The 15,725-nt window shown below is 54.2% G+C and overlaps 2 protein-coding genes across 6 annotated transcripts in view; both read left to right on the top strand.

Annotated features, from left to right (window-relative positions):
• Positions 1–9,119, top strand: part of SEZ6 (seizure related 6 homolog) — a gene marked incomplete at its 3' end in the record, with an annotated part of 44,771 nt that extends 35,652 nt beyond the window's left edge. Inside the window, exons 5-17 of one of the 4 annotated variants that reach the window (XR_013961043.1) lie at positions 609–794; positions 3,140–3,308; positions 3,439–3,605; positions 4,183–4,377; positions 4,618–4,756; positions 4,868–5,064; positions 5,782–5,854; positions 6,543–6,734; positions 6,841–7,038; positions 7,316–7,354; positions 7,607–7,724; positions 7,807–7,909; positions 8,090–9,119. Coding sequence is in view for 3 of the 4 variants with exons in the window: in XM_080677296.1 (XP_080533422.1) it covers positions 609–794; positions 3,140–3,308; positions 3,439–3,605; positions 4,183–4,377; positions 4,618–4,756; positions 4,868–5,064; positions 5,660–5,854; positions 6,543–6,734; positions 6,841–7,038; positions 7,316–7,354; positions 7,607–7,724; positions 7,807–7,981 (1,970 nt within the window). Of the gene's footprint in view, positions 1–608; positions 795–3,139; positions 3,309–3,438; positions 3,606–4,182; positions 4,378–4,617; positions 4,757–4,867; positions 5,065–5,659; positions 5,855–6,542; positions 6,735–6,840; positions 7,039–7,315; positions 7,355–7,606; positions 7,725–7,806; positions 7,982–8,073 lie in introns of those variants that run through there. The other 3 variants (XM_080677297.1, XM_080677298.1, XM_080677296.1) reach the window with 3 other exon arrangements.
• Positions 9,120–12,554: 3,435 nt separating this feature from the next.
• PHF12 (PHD finger protein 12) overlaps positions 12,555–15,725 on the top strand; it is a 42,918-nt gene continuing 39,747 nt past the window's right edge. Inside the window, exons 1-2 of one of the 2 annotated variants that reach the window (XM_080679051.1) lie at positions 12,555–13,191; positions 13,835–14,016. In XM_080679051.1, the coding sequence (XP_080535177.1) occupies positions 13,126–13,191; positions 13,835–14,016 (248 nt within the window). In that variant the 5' untranslated portion in view covers positions 12,555–13,125. Of the gene's footprint in view, positions 13,192–13,545; positions 14,017–15,725 lie in introns of those variants that run through there. The other variant, XM_080679052.1, reaches the window with a different exon arrangement.

Here is a 15,725-nt window from a genome sequence, read left to right as displayed (position 1 = left end):
CCTTACCTCCCCACCCTTGCCCATCCTGTTTTTTAAAAAGTGCACCACCTTGCCATCGAGCTTTTTAGCATTTCTCAATGAACATTAGGAAAGTTTTTACTGTCTGGCTTCAATCTTTCCTGCTGCAATTCGTATTTGTCCTCTATGGGAAAAATAATATAAATACATTAGTATAGGCTTTTCACTGTTTCAAGTGCTTTCACACCTTCAAGTCTTTCAGTAATATTTTTTGAAGACGTACGATCAGCTGGATTCCAGGGATACCAAACTGAATGAAACACTACCCCATTTATTCTCACAATAACCCTGTAGGTGGGCTTTAACCTCATCTAACAAATGAGGAAACTGTGACACAGAAAGGCCAAGTAACCTGCCTAAAGTGTTAGAAACCTTGGACCACAGCCCAAGCTACAGAGCCCAGGCTGCTGGGGAAGGGATCAGTCTCTTTTCTGGAATTCCTGATGCTTCCTCTGGCCCCAAGTGACACCACCAGGCAGGCTGGAGCCGACCCCTTTTGCCCTGGCTGTGACCCAACAACCCCCTCAACACAAACACACACACACACACACACACACACACACACAATGTCACCCATTCTTTCTCTGCAGCCTATCTCCTGAGCTGCCACTTTCCCCGACGTCCAGCTTATGGAGCTGTGACTGTCACTAGCCTCCATCCAGGAGGCAGTGCCCGCTTCCGTTGTGCCACTGGCTACCAGCTGAAGGGTGCCAGGCTCCTTACCTGTCTCAACGCCACTCAGCCCTTCTGGGATTCCCAGGAGCCCATCTGCATTGGTGAGTGGCCCCAGGGGACTCAGTGCTGAACCGGGGAGTAAAAAGGGGGGCTCAGCTCTGTTCTCTGTTGCTATGTTGTACCGTCACAGGCTCCCCATAAGGAAGCCAGAAAATGGTTTCACATGTCTGTGGCATTCATCCAACCCACACTCAGTGAGCACCTACTATATAGAGGCACCACAGGTATATAGAGCTGAATTAAACAGGGAGTGTGCCCTCAACGAGCCCACCCTTCCAGGAAATGGGGGAAGAAGAAAGCACGTGAGTCATCAACTTTCACAGCAGGAAGTAAAAAGTACCAATGAAGAGACATAAGTGACCTGGGAGGAGAGAAAGCATTCTTAGTTGGGCATTTACAAGGCTTCCTGGAGCAAGTGGCACTGAAGGTTTGACATTTCAGTGGACAGTGATACAGAGGAGAGGTAAGGGAGTATTTGAGGCCTGAGAATTGTGAAGAAGACAGAGGGAGCGCCTTGAATATCAGCCAAATTACTGGGGTGGGAGCTGTTTAAGTTTTGGAGAGGAGGAGGGAGGAGCTCAGAACTATTCCCCGGGAAAGCCAATCAGGTGGTGTCCAGAGGCTGGGAGGCCAGCCAGGCGAGTGGGTTTGAACTTAGTGACTTTGGAAATAAAGAGGTGGGAAGAGATTCCAGAGACACGGATGAGAGAAAGGGCGAGAGTGGAAGGAGAGACTCCCAAGTTCTGCTGGCAGGAAAAAGATGGAGTGTTTAGTTTGCAATATGAAAGGCAGTTTGGGCTTTTTTCCTTTTTTTAGCTTGTGCTTTTGAACCTTATTTCAGTCTATACACTCTTCCTGGGTGCCAGGCACAAGCAGAGGTGAATGAGCCAGGCATGGGCTGTCTAGTGAGACCAGAAAGCAGCTCGGCATGTTCAGGGCAGACACTGCTGGGATGGGACAAAGTCAGAGAGCAAGGGGGACCCACGGGAGGGCAGGCTGCTCCAAAATGAGGAAGGAGTCAAAGCAAGCTTCCCAAGGAGATGACATGGAAGGATTACAAGAATGTTAGCCCAGAGAGGTGGAGTGGATTCCTGGGACAGCACATGCAGAGGTGAGGAGGGACGCAGCAGCGTGCTACAGGGAGGACTTGGTGAGCTGTGCCTAAAGAAGGGGGAAAATAAGGAGAGGCTGAGGCCAAGTCCAAAATCAGGTTCATAAAGGGCTGAATGCCATCTTAGCTTAGCCTCTGTCTGGGGGTCACAGGGAACCACGGAGGAATTTAAGTGTAGGGCAGGGCATGATCAGATTGGAAGGGCCTTCTATTCTGAGAACAAGCAAAAGGTAGCTTTGCCCTCTCTGCAGAGAAGCAGAGGAGACACTCACCACAACCCCATCTCCTCGCGGCTTATTCAGTGAAAACATTCTGCTGTCTTGAACATTTAGAGACAAAGGCCCTGTGTCTTGGCAGCAGGGTCCCTGCGAGCTGGTAGGGTCCGAAGCTCTCTGTCCAGGAAAGGAAAGTGCTGCCTGAACCAGCCACGCTCCTCTCGCCTGAGACCGCTTCACTGGCCCCACTTGGCAGCTGGGTGTCTATGGCCAAGGAACTGAGCAGTCCTTAGGGATGGGGACAAGTGAGCTGCTCAGCCCCTCCTTGCAAAAGAGGACAATCCCAGGCCAGAGGAGGCAGTGCTGGAAAGGCCCTCAAGGGTCAGCCCAGGAATGACGGTGGCAGTGATGCTATTTCAGAAAGTGTTCGAGGCCATCACCTGACTAGTCATGTCTACTCAGGGCACAGAATTTGGAGGTGAATGGCATACACACCATGTTTGTCACCCCTGATCTAGTCCTACCCCCCTTTTTACACTGATTCAATCATTTGATTCAACAAATACTGAACACCAACTCTGTGCCTGCCTGAGAAGACTGGCCCCTCCCCCAGGGGATCCTAGTTAAGGGACATATCCAAACAGTAACTGGTTTTAGGAAGTGGCATCAGGTAGATACACCCAAAAAGTTGGAGCCTGGGTAAGAGGCTTTCATAAAGTCCACCTGGGGGCAGTCAGGGAAGGCCACCCGGAGGAGTCAGCAGAGAGGGAAAGTGACTCACCCAGGGCCACACAGCCAGGCCATGGCAGAGCTACCACATTCAAGGGAGTTGTATATGGGTAGTCCCAGAGATGTGAAAGGTTAGGAGGCAGATTCTGGAGTCCAGGCTGCCTGGAGCTGCAGGGTTACAGGGGCAAAGGATTGACCTTCAGCACCATGAAGGCAAAGATCGCTGCTGCCTCCATGCACAGGGCACAGAGCTGGGGAAAGCAGTAAGGCTTGGTAGGCTGCCTGGGATCCAGCCAGGGGCCCCGCCCACAGTTCTGGCCTTGTCTCCCAGCTGCCTGCGGTGGAGTGATTCGCAATGCCACCACCGGCCGCATTGTCTCGCCTGGCTTCCCGGGCAACTACAGCAACAACCTCACCTGCCACTGGCTGCTGGAGGCTCCCGAGAGCCAGCGACTGCACTTGCACTTTGAGAAGGTTTCCCTGGCAGAGGATGACGACCGGTGAGGGGATGTCCTGGTGGGAGGGGAGCACCTGGCTTGGTAATACCCTTCTGGAGGGACAGTACACAAGCATGGGTCACACCCACACGGGTCAGCAACCAGCCACACAGCTGCCACTCTACTGACCCAGGCTCATCATCCGCAATGGGGACAACGTGGAGGCCCCGCCCCTGTATGATTCCTATGAGGTGGAGTACCTGCCCATTGAGGGCCTGCTCAGCTCCGGCCGACACTTCTTTGTGGAGCTCAGCACTGACAGCAGCGGGGCAGCTGCAGGCATGGCCCTGCGCTATGAGGGTGAGCCTGATGGGGCCTACCCAGGGGTGAGGGGCTAGAGTGGGGGTTTGGGCCTAGCATCTCTTCTCTCATACCCTCCCCCTCCATGCCATCATCACTCCTTCCAACTCAGCCCTTGCTCACCTGGCACCAAGGCCCTCTCTCTTAATCCCTTCCTTCAAGTCTAGGATTCCTACCCCATCTGCAGGAGACCCCTGCCTGGACCCAGGCCCTCTGGTCCAAGTGAATGAATTCTCTAGAATTTTAAGAGTAAAAAAGGCCCAATTCTTAGGGAAGGAGAATTGCTACAAGAGACATTCTAGAACCACTCATGCATGCATGCATTCATTAATTCATTCAAAACATGTATTGAGTACCTTCTATGTACTAAGCACAAAATTAGGTGCTAGAAATATAACGGTGATCAAGACAGTCTCCTGAGCATAATAGGGAAAGGTGCTCTGGGCTGTTCCTGTCCCTGCTCCAAGCCCAAGATAGACTTTTGTAGTCAGGATGAGGAAAGCCCTAGGAAGGGAAGTAGGAGGACATTTGCCCCGTTTGTCCCAGTGAAGGCTGAGCTGGGCCCTGTGGTTTACAGCCTTCCAGCAGGGCCATTGCTATGAGCCCTTTGTCAAATACGGCAACTTCAGCAGCAGTGCACCCTCCTATCCTGTGGGTACCACCGTGGAGTTCAGCTGCGACCCTGGCTATACCCTAGAGCAAGGCTCCATCATCATTGAGTGTGTTGACCCCCATGACCCTCAGTGGAATGAGACAGAGCCAGCCTGCCGAGGTCAGTAGGCACAAGCAGAGATGGGCCTGCCAAGGGCAGGGAGCAGGGTGGGCACCAGGGAGCCAGCCACAGAACCTGGGGCCACAGGGTCCCAGTGACGTGTCGTTCAAGATTCCCCGAGGAAAAGGTGGGGACTCCCAGCAATGGGTAGGCACTCCTGTGGGCAGATGGCAGCTCCAGGACATGGCACTGGGGGGAATGCGGAGGGGACGTGCCTCCCGGGCCTCCCCTGCCTTCCAGCTGTGTGCAGTGGGGAGATCACAGACTCAGCCGGCGTGGTGCTCTCCCCCAACTGGCCGGAGCCCTATGGCCGTGGGCAAGACTGCATCTGGGGCGTGCACGTGGAGGAGGACAAGCGCATCATGCTGGACGTCCGAGTGTAAGTGCCCACGGGGCTCAGCCAAGCCAGCTCCTAAGCCATGGAGACATCTCTTGCCCAGCCCATCCTGGAGTCCCCAGGCCCACCCTCCCTGACAGTCCTCCTCCATAGGCTGCGCATAGGCCCTGGTGATGTACTTACCTTCTATGATGGGGATGACCTGACAGCCCGGGTTCTGGGCCAGTATTCTGGGCCCCGAGGCCACTTCAAGCTCTTTACCTCCATGGCCGATGTTACCATCCAGTTCCAGTCAGACCCTGGGACCTCGGTGCTGGGCTACCAGCAGGGCTTTGTCATCCACTTCTTTGGTGAGTTTGCCCCTGCCCCACCCTGTGCCTGAGGGAGAAGGGATGCTAGAATGCAGACTCCAAAACATGCAAGTCGGAGAGGCCAGGGTGATGAGGAGCCTGAATGCTCTTGTCTGACAAGGGGAAGCTCAAAACACTCTGGGCCTCACCTGAAGTTAGCCTTGTTCTCCATCTTCGCCCAGGGCCCAGTGGGAGAAAGGGGCCTTCTGTTGCAGCAAGAGGGATTTGGTGGGCAGCAGGCAGAACTTCATAACAAAAATAGGGAATTAAGGAAAAGTATTCCATTCTACCTTTCTGATCATCTTTAATAGAAGTGACAATTTTCCCCACTTTACTCGGACCATCTCTCAGGACCGAGAAACTGGCCAACATGTATTTGGAGCTAAGGTCAAAGCCTAGGTGATAAACCAGGAATCAAGGAGACAGTCATGTCAGGGACGAGGAAGGAGGGGCACTTGAGTGGGAAGAATGAATCACTGAGCCGGCCCAGGCCAGGCCCAGGACAAAGTGGCAGGAGTCGAGTGTCCTCAGGAGGAGGGAGGCTAGCACTCTGGTACTGGCTGAGGGTCTACATCTTTTGCCCCTGTGCCCCTAGAGGTGCCCCGCAATGACACATGTCCAGAACTGCCTGAGATCCCTAATGGCTGGAAGAGCCCATCACAGCCTGAGCTGGTGCATGGCACTGTCGTCACTTACCAGTGCTACCCTGGCTACCAGGTGGTGGGATCCAGTATCCTTATGTGCCAGTGGGACCTAACCTGGAGTGAGGACCTGCCCTCCTGCCAGAGGGGTGAGTGTACCTGTTCCCCATATGCTCCTCCCAATGCAACCTACAAGTCTCTCTCTTGGACTATGAACCAGACTCCAACTGTTATCAGCTGGTATCCTTGAAGTTCTTCCACCTCTCATAGCCTCAGTTTCCTCATCTGTGAAATGGGACAATACCTTTCCATAGAGTTATCTACCAAGTACTCCAAGTATTTCATGCCTGGTAGCTGGCCAATCAGTGTTTGTTGTCGTTGTTTTAATCGTCATTGTTGAAAGTATTACATATGTCCCCTTTTCCCCCACATTGACTCCTTCCAGCCCACCCCTTCCCCCACCCCAGGCCTTCACCACCCTATTGTCTGTGTCCATGGGTTATGCATATATGCAAACAAGTTTTTTGCTTGATCATCTCCCCGCCTTCCCTCCGAGATTCCTCACTCTGTTCCATGCTTCCATATCTCTGGATCCACTCTGTTCATCAGTTTATTTTGTTAATTAAATTCCACCAATCAGTGTCTATTGACTCTCATGGATTGGAAGGGGACAGAGGTGGGGCCACACCAGCAAAATGGTAGTGACAGATAACTAGAGGGTAAAGCTTCCTGGCATGAAGATGTTGGCTGCCTGGCACAAAGCCCAGGAGGACTGGCTTTTGTTGATTTCTACTTGAGCTACTTCCTCCCCATCACCCTCCCCCCACACACTCATAGTAACTTCCTGCCATGACCCTGGGGATGTGGAGCACAGCCGACGCCTCGTATCTAGCCCCAAGTTCCCTGTGGGAGCCACGGTGCAGTATATCTGTGACCAGGGTTTTGTGCTGACGGGTAGTGCCATCCTCACCTGCCATGACCGCCAAGCCAGCAGCCCCAAGTGGAGCGACCGGGCCCCCAAATGTCTCCGTAAGTGTCAAATGGGTAGGAGGGGAAGCCTCTGGTAGGAGATAAAAGATGCTGCCTCTGGAGGCTAGGGGCTTGGCTCCCTCACTAGGCTCTGCCTGCTTTGCAGTGGAACAGCTCAAGCCATGCCATAGCCTCAGTGCCCCCAAGAACGGTGCCTGCAGTCCTGAAAAGCGGCTACACCCAGCGGGGGCTACTGTCCACTTCTCATGTGCCCCTGGCTATGTGCTGAAGGGCCAGGCCAGCATCAAGTGTGTACCTGGGAACCCCTCACATTGGAGTGACCCTCCACCCATCTGCAGGGCTGGTGAGTGGTCTGCCCCCCTAAACCCTCTGCCTGGCCCATAGGGCTGCTCTGGCAAAGATGTCAAATGTTGAGAACCAGAACCCACTGCCCACACTCCCTTCATATTACCCTTGGTCTCCCCAGTCTCTGCCCGATTTTCCTGACCTGGTGACACCAAGACAAATGCTGGGGTGGGCTCTCCTTGGACAAATCCTTTCCAGGATCAGCCCACTCCCTGCCTTAGTGGTTAGGCCTGTTAGACTCAACCACTACCCTTGGCCCTCCCCTCTTGTTCCAGCCTCTCTGGATGGGTTCTACAGTGGCCGCAGCCTGGATGGTGAGCCCCCACGCTCGAGGGCCAGGGAAGTAGTCTCTTCTGCTGGTTCTCACAGATCCCAGGCCATTGGGTTCCCCAAGGAGGGTGGATTGAAAAAGAGAGAGGTCTGGGACTAGCAGTGGGAAAAGCTCCTTCCCTGCCCCCAGCCAGCTGGAAGGAGCTGTTGGCTGGACTTCCCTGGGCAGAGGTGAGGGGCTGTAGGACCCTAAGTGACTGGGACCTCTGCTCCAATCCCACCCTCTGTGTTTTCAGTTGCCAAGGCACCTGCTGCCTCCAGCACCCTGGATGCTGCCCACATGGCAGCTGCCATCTTCCTGCCACTGGTGGCAATGGCGCTCTTGGTGGGAGGTGTGTACCTCTACTTTTCCAGGTGAGTCTGGCTTCCCTTCCTATCCTGCACACCTGCCTCACTCCTGCCTCGCACTCTACGCACAGACTTCTCTGTCCCACAGGCTCCAGGGAAAAAACCCCATGCAGCTGCCCAGAACACGACCCCGCGCCTATGACCGAATCACCGTGGAGTCAGCATTTGACAATCCAACCTACGAGACTGGAGTAAGTACCCAGGCCAGCCTTGACACCCTATCCAGCACTCAATGCTATGCTCCCTTGGGCAGGTACCCCTGAGGGCCCTGTCAAGTCCTCTTGCTCTTTTCCTTTTCCTTGGGAAGGTGGATTGTGGGCTGGCAAACTTTATGCAAGTTTCCAACTCCCAGCAGTCTCTTTCCTTTGCAGGAGATGAGAGAATATGAAGTATCCATCTAGGTGGGGGAAGCCAGCTCAGCCCTGCATCACAGCCCAGCAGCAGAGCCCCCAGCTTCCTGCTGTCCCTCCACCTCCTGTACATACCACCTGGGAAGAGACACCACTAATCTCTCACGAAGTTGTGTCCTTCCCCACCTGCAATGCCCACCAGGTCCTATTTTCTTGGTACCACTGCCCATGAGGGCCCTTCCTTAGGTCCAAGTCAGGAGACATCTGCCTCTGGGCAGAACACAGCTGGAGCATATGCATCAAGAACCAGCATTTCGCCTGACCCTCCTTCACGCCCTGCACCTCGAGCCTGGAATTCAGAGGCAGAATGGAAGCGCCTTTCTCCATGTGACCACCATCCAGCCCTGGCGTATAGCACTGTGCAGCAGCATTAACGTGATGATGGCAGAAACTGCGCCAGGGTGCTCCTCACAGGGCATCACCAGTGGCTAAAACTGCTCTCAATAGTGACCTTTGGGTGGTCCCGGCCCATGCCAACGTCAGCCCCTTGAGAAAGCCTCTAGTCCTTCTCTAAAGGCCCAGGAATGGACAGTTCTGCTCCTGTCCCTTCCCAGTGGAGGCAACAATTCTAGGGGATCGTGCAGGGTTTAGAGACCTTATGCAAACTAAGGTTGGGGTTTCCTAGGTACTCATGCTCCACACCAAAGCAGGAAGCCCCCCTGCTCCCCTACCCTGAGGAGAGAAAGACCTCCTCCTAATTGCCAGTCTGGCTGTTAAAACATCCCCTTTCCCACTAATCCCTTCTCTAACTCCAACCACTTGCCAGACTCCCCTCCTGGCCACTGTTTTGGGATAAGGGGAGTGGACAGGCATAATCTGGAGAGGTGTAGAAGTCTAAGGGTCGAGGAATTTGGCATGGAGCAGGGGGTCAGAGAGGCCCAGGAGCTGGTTATAGGTCACTTTGTATATGTAATGTATCATATGCAGTCTGGCCTCCAGCCAGACAATAATCTTCTATTTCTGTTGTTTCCTTATTAAAATGGTGTTTTGGAAAAAAAAAAAAAAAAGCAGTGGCCAGGTGGATGGTGCTTTTTTGAAGGGAAAGGAGGTGGGAGATAAATGGGATATGGATTTCAGGACCATAAGGCATGCTGGACACATCAACTAATAATCCTGGCTGATGTGGTTCAGTGGTTACACATCAACCTCTAAACCTGGAGGTAACAGTTTAATTCCCGGTCAGGGAACAAGCCCGGGTTGCGGGCTCAATCCCTTGTGTGGGGTGTGCAGGAGACAATAATTCTCTCTCATCGTTGGCGTTTCTCCCTCTCTCTTCCTCTCTGAAATCAATAGGTGCTACAGTTATAGGTGCTACAGAGTTCACTGTCCCAACAAGGTCAGTGCAATAGATGGCAGTGAAATGTGAAGTCCAAGCGTGAGAGTCCAGGAACTGTTCATCCACCTCAATGCCTCATTTCCCCCTCTTTTCCAGGTCTAGAACTACAAGGTAGCAAATTCCCAAGCCCCTTCTCAATGTCACTGTATTGCTGACAAGACCCAGGAAGCCTGACACATACATCTCTTCTTCCTCTTCTTTCCCAGCTAGCAAGACTTAGGAAATTGGAATAGGAACCAGAGACAACTCCTAAACATGAGGCTCTAGTCTGCCTTGGCCTCAGAAAATATCCAGACTGTCAGGAGCAGGGACAATGCAGCTTAGAGGTTTGGCTCCTACTTTAGCGAAAGCCCCAGACTCCAGAAAGAAGTGGCTGGATGGGATCTGCTTAAGTTAGCCAAGTTTGGTCCCTTCCAGTCCCTGTGCCCATTACCTGTGGCCCCAAGCACCTCCTGAAATGAAAGTGTTTGCCCAGCCTTGATCCACAGCACGCACGTCCGTGCTTAGAGTGTGCTCTGCATGGCTGCCTCCAGAATAAGAGCAAAAAAACAAGCAACAGGGAATTAGGGGAACTCAGAAGCCAAAAGACAAATCTCTGAAGGAAATAACAACAGCAACCAGCACCTTCTGCTTCTACAGTCTTCCAATAGAGAAGTCTTAACCACTCATGGCTGACCACCTCTTGGCTCTAGCACAGGCCACCTTGAAGAATGGAGTAGCTGTCCAGGCAGGGTGCAGTGCCTAGATTAGCCACAAGAGGTCACTTCTGAAGGTATCTGTATCCCACCTGCTCTCTCTCCCCTCAATCCTCCTTGAATAACCAGGGCTGGAGCTCTCCAAGGTGGCACCAACTCCTGGCCCAGCTGGGCTGACCTCACCCCCTCCAAGTTCAAAGAAGGTGTGTGTCCCTAGCCAGTGTTGCTCATTGGTTAGAGCGTCTGCCTGCGCACTGAAGGGGCATGGGTCAAGGGCACCTACATGGGTTGCAGGTTTGATTCCCTGCATGCAGGAAGCAACCAAGCAATGTGTCTCTCTCACGTCAATGTTTTTCTCTCTCTCCCGCTCCTCCCTCCCTTCTTTCCACTCTCTCTAAAAATCAATGGGAAAAATATACTCGGGTGAGGATGAACAAAAAAGTAGGAGGAAGAAGAGGAGGTGGAGGAGTGTGGAGTGATTAGTTCTCCTGGCACTTGTCAACAGAGCCAAGTATTATATCCCTCGTTAGCTCACAGCCTGTTCCAATTCTCAACTGCAAATGATGGTGTTGATCAAAGTAAAGCTTTGCTTATTGGGCTTGTGCCAGTGGCTTACTTATCTGCCCCATAATGCCTTCAAGCTGACACAGCAACACAACTAGGCCCTGAGCAGTAGGAAGGAATCCAGTAAGAGAGAGCATATGAGGCTCCAACTTCTGAGGGCATGAAATATATCCCCAGAAAAGACGAAGTCTGGCCACTTCCATACATCTAACTCAGCCCTCCTCTCTCTGAGGGCCACATCTCTGGCCCATAGCCAGTATAATTTGTTTGCTGAGGTTGGTGGAGAGCAATGATAAGGCCCATGACCTTATAATTCTTCCCAGGCACCAAGAGGATTATCAGAAACCAAAGACCACACACTGACATACCAACCCATCTAACTCATCCTCCTTACTATCCTAAAAGAAGGAACAGCAGCAACTCCTCACAGGCAGTGTCCTGGCCTGGGAATCAAGAAAGCTGTGTCAGTCCTAGGTCTTCCATAAATTGAACTAAGCAAATCACTACTCCCTTCTGTGCATCTGGAAATCAGGGGATTAATACAGATGGTCTTTAAGCCTTTTCCAGTTTTGGGCTTCTGGCAATGGTAAGTATACCTCAGCAGTGAGCAGTCACAGCGACCGGGGGACAGTGCCATCTAAACTCCTAGTGTCAAACACAATGATGCCACTCCCTTCTTCACCGCTTCATTTACAGTCGGCAGGATAACTGGCCATCTCTGAAAGAAATACCAGGGGGAGGGGCGGGCACCGGAGAGGTAGCATGAAGCCCTTTTCACAGAACTCGAAATGAGGCCTTCAGACTACAAATACCCCAGCATACAGAACTGCAGCTCCCAAAAGAAGCTCTTCCTAGAAGGCAAATCACTCTTCTCCGAGTCCATCCTATCGTAGAGTGCATCGCACGCACACAGAACTACGGCTCCCACAATCCACCAGAGCCATCGCGAACCTTTCTCCCAGGGAGCAATGCGCTCCCGTTAGCCTTTTGGACCCCTTGCGCATTGCAAACTGGGAGCTGAAGTCCACTGTAGGCAGGTAGCTGGGCGTTGTCAACATCATAAACTCTTGGCTTTTGGCTTCCTCTTGAAGAGCATTTCTCAGGGACAGTGATCAAAAGAGGGTACTAACAGGCATGCGAAATTCTCCATGGTGTCATCACTACGCAAGGCAGAGATGCTGAGACTAAAATTAACTGTGGGGAACGGGAGGGAAGTGGTAACAGGAGCCATCCAACCCGACACCAAAAGCATCGTTTTCCATCGCGATGGCTTTTCTTTTCTCTTTAAGAATATGGCGCCTGGTCCAGCCACACCTGACGCTGGAACCAAACAGTCCAGCGCAACATCCCTAGGAGTACTGCTGTCACCAACAGCCTACCAGCTCCAGCCAACACCACACCTTATCCTTCCTGTTCATGCCTGAGGATTCCAAGGACATGATAGTCTATATCCCATTACCAAAATGGCGAAAGGAGAAGCATTCTTGTTAGGGCCTTTAGGTGACAATACGCCTGCGTGAGAGCTGGCTGTGTTGTTGTAGGCGGGAGAGGAACAGCCTCAACACGCCTGCGCAGGAACAGAGTATTCTTGGTCCATATACAAACCCCAATGGATGAAGCGTACTCATGTTTCTGCGGCTGCGCTGTGACCCTTACGCTCTCTCCCAGGCGCCTGCGCGATACCTCAGGTCCCGCCCTTTTATCTCAGTGCGCTGGCGCAGGGAAAAAAAGCCAAGGTTTCGGCGCTTCAGAAGAATGCCAGCGCGGCTGCGCGCTGGGGGGTACCCCCTCATTGCGGCTGCGCCGGAGCCCGGCCGCCGGCTGTCACTGCGGTTGCGCGCGGCGAGCAGCGATCCCCGGGCGCCTGCGCGGGTGGCTTTGCGGGCGCTCGCGGTAAGTTTGCGCCAAGTGCGCGGCAGCCGGGACGCAGACGGCGGCGGCGGCGAGAGGCGGAGCCCGGGGACCACCCCTCATCACCCTCCCCGCAGTCACCTCACGTACCACAACCTCACCTAACCTCTCACCCCCCCCTGCGATCCCCCAACCCCGGGATGGCAGCGCCCGCCAGCCTTCCCTGCCGGACCAGCGGTCGCCAGCGCCGGCTCTAGCTTGTGGGACTAGGCCCCACCGAGGCCTGACCCCCGGAGCCGGGACCCACCGTGCAGTCAGCCACTGGGCCGGGGCTGAGGGGCCGCTCCCCCCTCACGGCCCGTAGGGAGGACGCTGCCATCCCGGGGACTGGGGGCCGGGGGGTGGGGGGGAGCCAGGGCGAGGAAGTCGGGACCTGTGTTGAGAAAAAAGAAGGGGACCGGGGTCAGGAGCGCCCCCTCCTCCCGCTTCCCCCCTCCCCCCGGGGTTGGGGGGGGCCCGAGCAGAAAGCGCCTAGCCCGGGAGGTGGATGAATGTGGGAGAAAATGGAGACCAAGACGATCGTGTACGACTTGGACACGTCAGGGGGGCTGATGGAGGTAAGAGTAGCCCTCCTCATCCCCTTCCCCCAGCGCCGGGAGGGAACCTCCGCCCTCCGCCCCACAAAGCCAGTCCTGAGCTCGCAGCGCAAGTGGGCCGGGGGAGGAGGGGGGTTCTTTCCACCCAGACTCTCCCATCTTTGCAATTTGAGGGGGCCAAGCTCAGCCTCCGAGGACGTTTGCAGCAGTTTCACCACCCGCCGCCCTCGATTTGCTCTCCCGAGGCACCAACCCACTCCATCTCGTTGCACCGGCGGGCTTCCCCACCCCCTTCTTGTCGGCCCCTTTGTGCTTCCCCCAGCACGTCCGGGTACCCGGCTTCAGGCCTCTCCAGAGCCTAGCTTGGAGTCCCCCACTGTCCATACAAGGAAGTGGCGAGCTGGGAACCGCGCACCCTCTCCCCATCCCCCTACCCTGATTCTCCCCATTTGGAAGAAGCTGTTCTCGTTGTTGTGCTGCAGGAACACGGTTAGGGTGGGCTCCCCCTGGTTCCGGGGGCTGAGAGGTTCTGGGAGCAGCCTGGATGGGAGGAAGAAGGACAAAAGGGGGGAGAGGGGTAGGTGACGGAGAAGCCGCGCCGGAGGGGCGACGGACAGCCCAGGAGCTCCGAGTGTGCACACACGCCGTTTGTATGTGTGTGCAGCAAATCCAAGCTCTGCTGGCACCCCCCAAGACGGACGAGGCAGAAAAGCGGAGTCGGAAGCCTGAGAAGGAACCCCGGAGAAGCGGCAGGGCCACCAACCACGACAGCTGCGATAGCTGCAAAGAAGGTGGTGATCTCCTGTGCTGTGACCATTGCCCTGCCGCCTTCCACCTTCAGTGCTGGTAAGGTCTGCGGACACCTTTGGAGCCCCGTGGTGGACCCTTGTTGGCACATTCCTTCACCCGGCCTACCCCTGCCTGCCAAATAACGGGCGCTTGCAGCCGCTAGATGACTTTCTGTCGCTGCTGGGGCGAGCGCCTCCCGGCCCCAGGTGTATGCGGGGCTCTGGCCGTTTTGGTGTTTTTTTGTGTGTTTTTTTTTGGGGGGGGGGGGAGCAGCGATGGGTCCGGACCCCGAGGTGGGGATTGGGAGGAGAAAGGAGAACCCCATCTGGGACTGGAAGTCGCTAGGGAGCCGGGACTGAGCTTGCCGGGCACGGCTGGCCGTGGCTGGGAGGAAGGGGAGGAGCTCTGGGCCCTGTGCCGCTCGCTTGCCCGCGCGCCCGCCGCCCTCGGGCTCGGGCCAGGCCGGGCCGGGCTCTCCTCGGGGTGGGTGCGCGGAACCCTCGGCCGCCAGAGCTGCCCAGGTCCAGACCCCGGGACCCGGTGTCCGGGCGTTTGCGGCTGTAGAAGAAATCATGGAGGGTGTCTTGAGTCCGCCTCTTCTGTCTCTCTGTTTACAATATGGCGACCTGTCTTTAAATTATATTTTTATTCTCAGCGCCATTTTGGCTGCATATATGATTTGCAAACGCCTCCCGGGGAACAGTGGGGTTAGCCCCTGAGTCCTTTCTGCGGAATCTCCTCGGAGGCCGAGGCTAGGATCTCACCGATTTGGTCCCCTTTCTCTGCTGCCGCTTGCCCCCTGTTGCCTCTCGGAGCTGCCTCCTTCTTCCCCGCCCCGTGCTGCCACCTCTTAGGAAATCGGGCCCTGTTAGACAATTAAAATTGCCCTTGGGCGCCGATTTCACTTATCCGCTCTGGATCGGCGAGCCCTTCACTGTAAAATTATTTGCTGCTGGGGCTGGATTGTATGCGGTGGCTACGCAAGGACATTTTTAAGGAGCGGAGAGATGGAAAGCTGTGCGCTTTTTTTACACCACCACCCCCTTACTGAACTCAAGGGGAGGGGAGAGACCAGGAGAAGAGAGGGAGGGACCTCGGTTGATGGCCCGATGCTGGATCCTCCTCAGCATTTCAGCCCTGAACCATCAGGCCTAGAAGAGTTTATACTCCAGCTTCTGCCTGGAGAAATCACCTCTGCCCTCCACAAGAAATCCCATATTTGCTCAGGGAACCCAGATTGGGTCTCATTCTGTTTTTCAGCAACAGTTGACTGAATCGGGCGATTGTGGAAGGAGACAGGCAGCAGAGAGAGGGGGAAGGAGAGGAGCTGTTTGTTCCCACCCGTTTTTTTCATGTTGTCTTGTTTAGCCCTGTTTTTAAAAAAAAAAAAATTAATGAGGTTTTCCTTAAGTACTGTACACAGTTCCATTCAAATTCCATCTCTCAGTTTGTGGAATAGCACCTATTGTATATTTACACTAATTGCAGGTTTTGGAACACCTATTAAACAGATGATTGATACTGGGCAAATTAAGTCTGTGGTCAGAAGTTATGTAGGAAGCTCCAGTTACCATTCCCAAGATACTTTTGTCCAGGAGGGCACCCCATCTTAGCTTGTAATGTTGCAGAAACAAAAATGATTATCCTGGAGGAAGCTTTGCTGCTAGCTTTAAATTTTTTATTATGAAATGACTAATACCAGTAGGAAGGGTCTGTGGGTTTTATTCTTTTTATCCTATAAGTTGTAATTCACCTGGAGGAAAAAA

The sequence above is a fragment of the Plecotus auritus genome, assembly GCF_963455305.1.
Source record: "Plecotus auritus genome assembly, chromosome: 7".
NCBI lineage: Eukaryota > Metazoa > Chordata > Mammalia > Chiroptera > Vespertilionidae > Plecotus > Plecotus auritus.
This window is presented reverse-complemented; position numbering and strand designations above follow the sequence as displayed.